This window comes from Myotis davidii, unplaced genomic scaffold (assembly GCF_000327345.1).
Source record: "Myotis davidii unplaced genomic scaffold, ASM32734v1 scaffold965, whole genome shotgun sequence".
In the NCBI taxonomy this organism is placed as follows: Eukaryota; Metazoa; Chordata; class Mammalia; order Chiroptera; family Vespertilionidae; genus Myotis; species Myotis davidii.
In genome coordinates, this window is record NW_006296051.1 from 95,569 (window position 1) to 99,984 (window position 4,416).

The 4,416-nt window shown below is 38.4% G+C and overlaps 1 protein-coding gene across 1 annotated transcript in view; it reads left to right on the plus strand.

Annotated features, from left to right (window-relative positions):
- LOC102761424 (zinc finger protein 626-like) overlaps window positions 1–3,009 on the plus strand; it is a 35,977-nt gene extending 32,968 nt beyond the window's left edge. The window contains 2 exon segments of the mRNA XM_015568637.1: window positions 3–1,368; window positions 1,370–3,009. Of these exon segments, the coding sequence (XP_015424123.1) occupies window positions 3–1,368; window positions 1,370–1,532 (1,529 nt within the window). The 3' untranslated portion in view covers window positions 1,533–3,009.
- Window positions 3,010–4,416: the final 1,407 nt, after the last annotated feature.

Sequence of the window (4,416 nt, forward strand, 5' to 3'; positions counted from 1 at the left end):
AGTAAGTAAATTTTTCCAGTCTTTTCAGCAGTCTTCAAATTACCATGAACAAGAGAATATTCATTCAGGGGAGGAGGCTGACAAATGGAATCCTTGTGGTAGACTTTCCAGTCAAATATTCAGTCTAACTAAAATGAAAAAATTCCATAATAGAGAAAAACCTTATAAATGTAAAGATTCTGGTAAAATATCGAATTGGCCTTCAGTTTGTACTCTAAATCAGAAAATTCATACTGGAGAGAAGCCTTACAAATGTAAAGCATGTGGCAAAACCTTTAAATGTCATTCATCTCTTACTGTACATGAGGGAAGAATTCATACTATAGCAAAATTTCACAAACTCAGAGAAGATGGACAATGCTTTAGTCAGTCCTCAGGTTATACTCAACCTCATAGAAATAATCCAGGAGTAAAATCTTATAAATGTTCAGAATGTGACAAAGACTTTAGCCGGTGCTGTACCCTTAGTACTCATCTGAGAATTCACACTGGAGAGAAACCTTATGACTGTAGAGATTGTGGCAAAGCCTTTGGCAGCTCCTCAGACCTTAGGAAGCATCAGAGAGTTCATACTGGAGAGAAGCCTTATAAATGTAGAGAATGTGGTAAAGCCTTTAGATGGTCCTCATATCTTAATACGCATCAGAGAGTTCATACGGAAGAGAAGCCTTATAAATGTAGAGAATGTGACGAAGCCTTTAGATGTTACTCCCAGCTTACTAGACATCAGAAAGTTCATACTGGAGAGAAGCCTAATAAATGTAGAGAATGTGGCAAAGTCTTTAGATGGTCCTCACACCTTACTAGACATCAGAAAGTTCATACTGGAGAGAAGCCTTATAAATGTGGAGAATGTGGCAAACTCTTTAGATGGTCCACAGACCTTACTAGGCATCACCGATTTCATACTGGAGAGAAGCCTTATAAATGTGGAGAATGTGGCAAAGCCTTTACAACGTCCTCAAATCTTACTATGCATCAAACAGTTCATAATGGAGAGAAGCCTTATAAATGTGGAGAATGTGGCAAAGCCTATATATGGTATTCACGCCTTACTAGGCATCAGAGAGTTCATACTGGAGAGAAGCCTTATAAATGTAGAGAATGTGGTAAAGCCTTTAGATGGTCCTCCTATCTTAATAGTCATCAGAGAGTTCATACTGGAGAGAAACCTTATAAATGTGGAGAATGTGTTAAATCCTATAGATCGTCCTCACAACTTACTAGGCATCAGAGAGTTCATACTGGAGAGAAGCCTTATAAATGTAGAGAATGTGGAAAAGCCTTTACAAGGTCCTCACACCTTACTACGCATCAGAGTGTTCATGCTGGAGAGAAACTTTATAAATGTGGAGAATATGGCAAAGTCTAGATGCTCCTCAGAACTTAATCCGCATAACAGCGTTCATACTGGAGAAAAGCCTTGTAAGTATAGAGTAAGTGGCAAACCCTTTAGAAGATCCTCAGAAGTCTTATACCATATATGTAGAGAATGTGGGAAAACCTTCAGTGTAGCATCATACCTAAAGTAGAGAGATCATACTGGAGAGAAGCCTTTTAAATATAGAAAGTACGACAAAGATTTTATTTACTGTTTCTGCCATACTAGACAGCATAGATTTCATAGTTGAGAGAAGTCTTAGAGATGTGCAGCGTTTCATGAGTCCTTGACCAGCAGTGAGAACTTACTGAACATCACAGAATTCACTCTGGACACAAGCCTAATGAATGTGAAAAATGTAAAAAAGCCTTGAAAAGTCATTCAGGTATTACTGTACTTGAGAGACTTCCTAACAGAGAGAGTCCTTACAAATGTAAAGAATAGGCTGGAGCCTTTACTCACACCTCAAAATTTACTAAACATCAGAGATTTCATACTGGAGGAAACCTTACACTGTAGAAAATGTGAGAAAGCACTGGCTGGCATGACTCAGTGGCTTACCTTGGACCACGCACCACAATGTCAGGGTGCAATTCCTGGTCAGGGCAGTGGCCCTGGTTGTGTAAGCGATCTCCAGTGTGGGGCTGGTAGGAGCAAGCTGATCCACGATTCCCTCTTATACATATTTCTATCCCACACTCTTCTATCCTCTCTGAAATCAATAATATATTTTGAAAGAAAAAAAAATAGGAAACCTTTAGTCAGTGTGTATTCCTTCCTGTACATCAGAGAGTTTATACTGGAGAGAAACATTGCAAATGTGATGAGTGATATAATCTTTTTATATCAATGGAGTCTCTTAAAATCAGAGAATTCATTGTGAAGGAAAGCCTTACAAAGGTGAAGAATGAGGCACAACTTTTAATTATCCTTGTCTTACTCAACACAAGAGAACTCGTAGTGGAGGAAACACCTATAAATGTACTGTGTGCAACTTTGATCAGCAGTGGGGTTGCCTGCATTGTGAAGCTTCATTGTAGAGCGTGGACCCATGAAGCAGGAAGTCAGTGTTCATTTCCCGATTAAGACTCATGCCCTGTTTGTGGACTATATATCCAGTAGTTTTCATGCAAGATGCAGCTGATAGATGATTCTCTGTTATCATTGCTGTTTCTGTCTCTCTCCCTCTCCCTTCTCTCTCAAATCCTATACCAGTGATGTAGTACAACATAGGAGATGTTTCATACCTAGGATGCAGAATTGCTATGAACTCTGCATTGGAGAGAGGAAACCTGTTTCCGAGCTGCACTCCTAGCTGAACCCAGAAAATTAAGTTTATTTCTTTCATTTCCTATTTCATATTCTCCGTGTTATGTTTTTCTTTTCTCATTTTTCTACTCAGCTGATACTCTTTTCTGCAGTGCTTTAACAATGCTGTCTAAACCTCTTCCCCTCTGTTCTGCAATTTAGAATTTTACTATTGCAATAACTGACTTCAGAATTTGGCAATATCTTTCTCTATATTCATGCAGTAGAAAGGTGACCATTGATGTTTCCATGCTGGATTCTAGATTTTGAATATGAATGTTAATTTTTGGATTATAATAAATTGGCTTCTGAATGCTTTATAACTGGAATGATTTTTTTTGTCCTGATTTTCATTGTTTTCCTTAAGAATTTCTGTGTTACCTCATTCCCTTCTTTCTTGTGATGAACTCAGCCCTTGTTAAACAAATTTTATTGTCAATTACTTAAATGTTGCTGAACATTGGTCATTCTTCCAAGAGGAATCCCAGAGACCAATGCATATTTGCAGTTGAAAAATTTTATTTTTCATCAGAAGTTATTTTGTATATTGACAGCATGACCACAGTTATGTTCATAGGCGCATTAGTTGTCCCCACATTGTTTTCCTACCGTCACTGTAAGTCCCAGGTACGGCAGGATAGCAGTGATTGAAATGAAAGCGCCACATAACATTCCTTCTCCAGTGAGTTGTAAATTTGTACAAGCTGGTAATATCAGATGCTTTGCATGGGCCAACCCAAAGGATCACACAATGATTAAAGAAGCTAGATATTGGGTGGTACCCTTCTACTCCCTTACATTTCCATGGAGCATTCATATGTATAAGAATCTCCTGATATTTTGTGACTAGGTCTCTATCTGGACTGGGGGCTTTAAAGTTTTGCTTGGGACAAACTATTGGATCCGGATCATTGATAGGAATTTGATGTCACCTAGACAAGAGTTCCATTTTCTGGTACTGTAGTGAGTAATATTGAGGGTGTGTATTGATGGAAAAGATACAAAAGATTTGTTTTTCACTTGGTCATTAGGAAAATAGATGAAGCAGACATTGTTTCAGGGTTCAGAGGGCCTTCTGTCTTCATTTTGTTCATAATGTATATTCTGCTTTGGGATGAAAAGCTCTTAGAGACTTCAATATGTTTTATCTCATGGCACAAATGTAGCAATTACTGAAATTCAGAGATCCACCAAAATATGTATTTTGCCAACCTGTCAAAAAAATGTCTGACTTTGACTCATGCACGCCACACAGCTATTACTGTGTTGGCCTTTGTCACATTTTATTCAACACTCTATGGGTAATGTAGTCTGTTCTGTTGACACATAGCCAGGTGTTTCTTGTACTAAAAATTCTCGGAGCACACCAGTTTGCCAGTGTGACACTCTGCTTGATAATCTCTGCTATAAACTTATCAAATCCATCTTGTCTAATGAGTCATTTAAGACCAATTTTTCCAAACGCCCAGGACCAGACGGCTTCACTGGGGAGTTTTACCAAACATTCAAGGAAGAACTAAAACCTGTCCTCCTCAGACTACTACAAAAAATTCAAGAGGAAGGAACACTTCCAAGCTCATTCTATGAAGCCAGCATCACCCTAATACCAAAACCAGGTAAAGACAACAGAATGAAAGAATTACAGGCCAATATCGCTCATGAACATAGATGCCAAAATCCTCAACAAAATCTTAGCAAATCGGATCCAGCAGTACATCAGAAAGCTC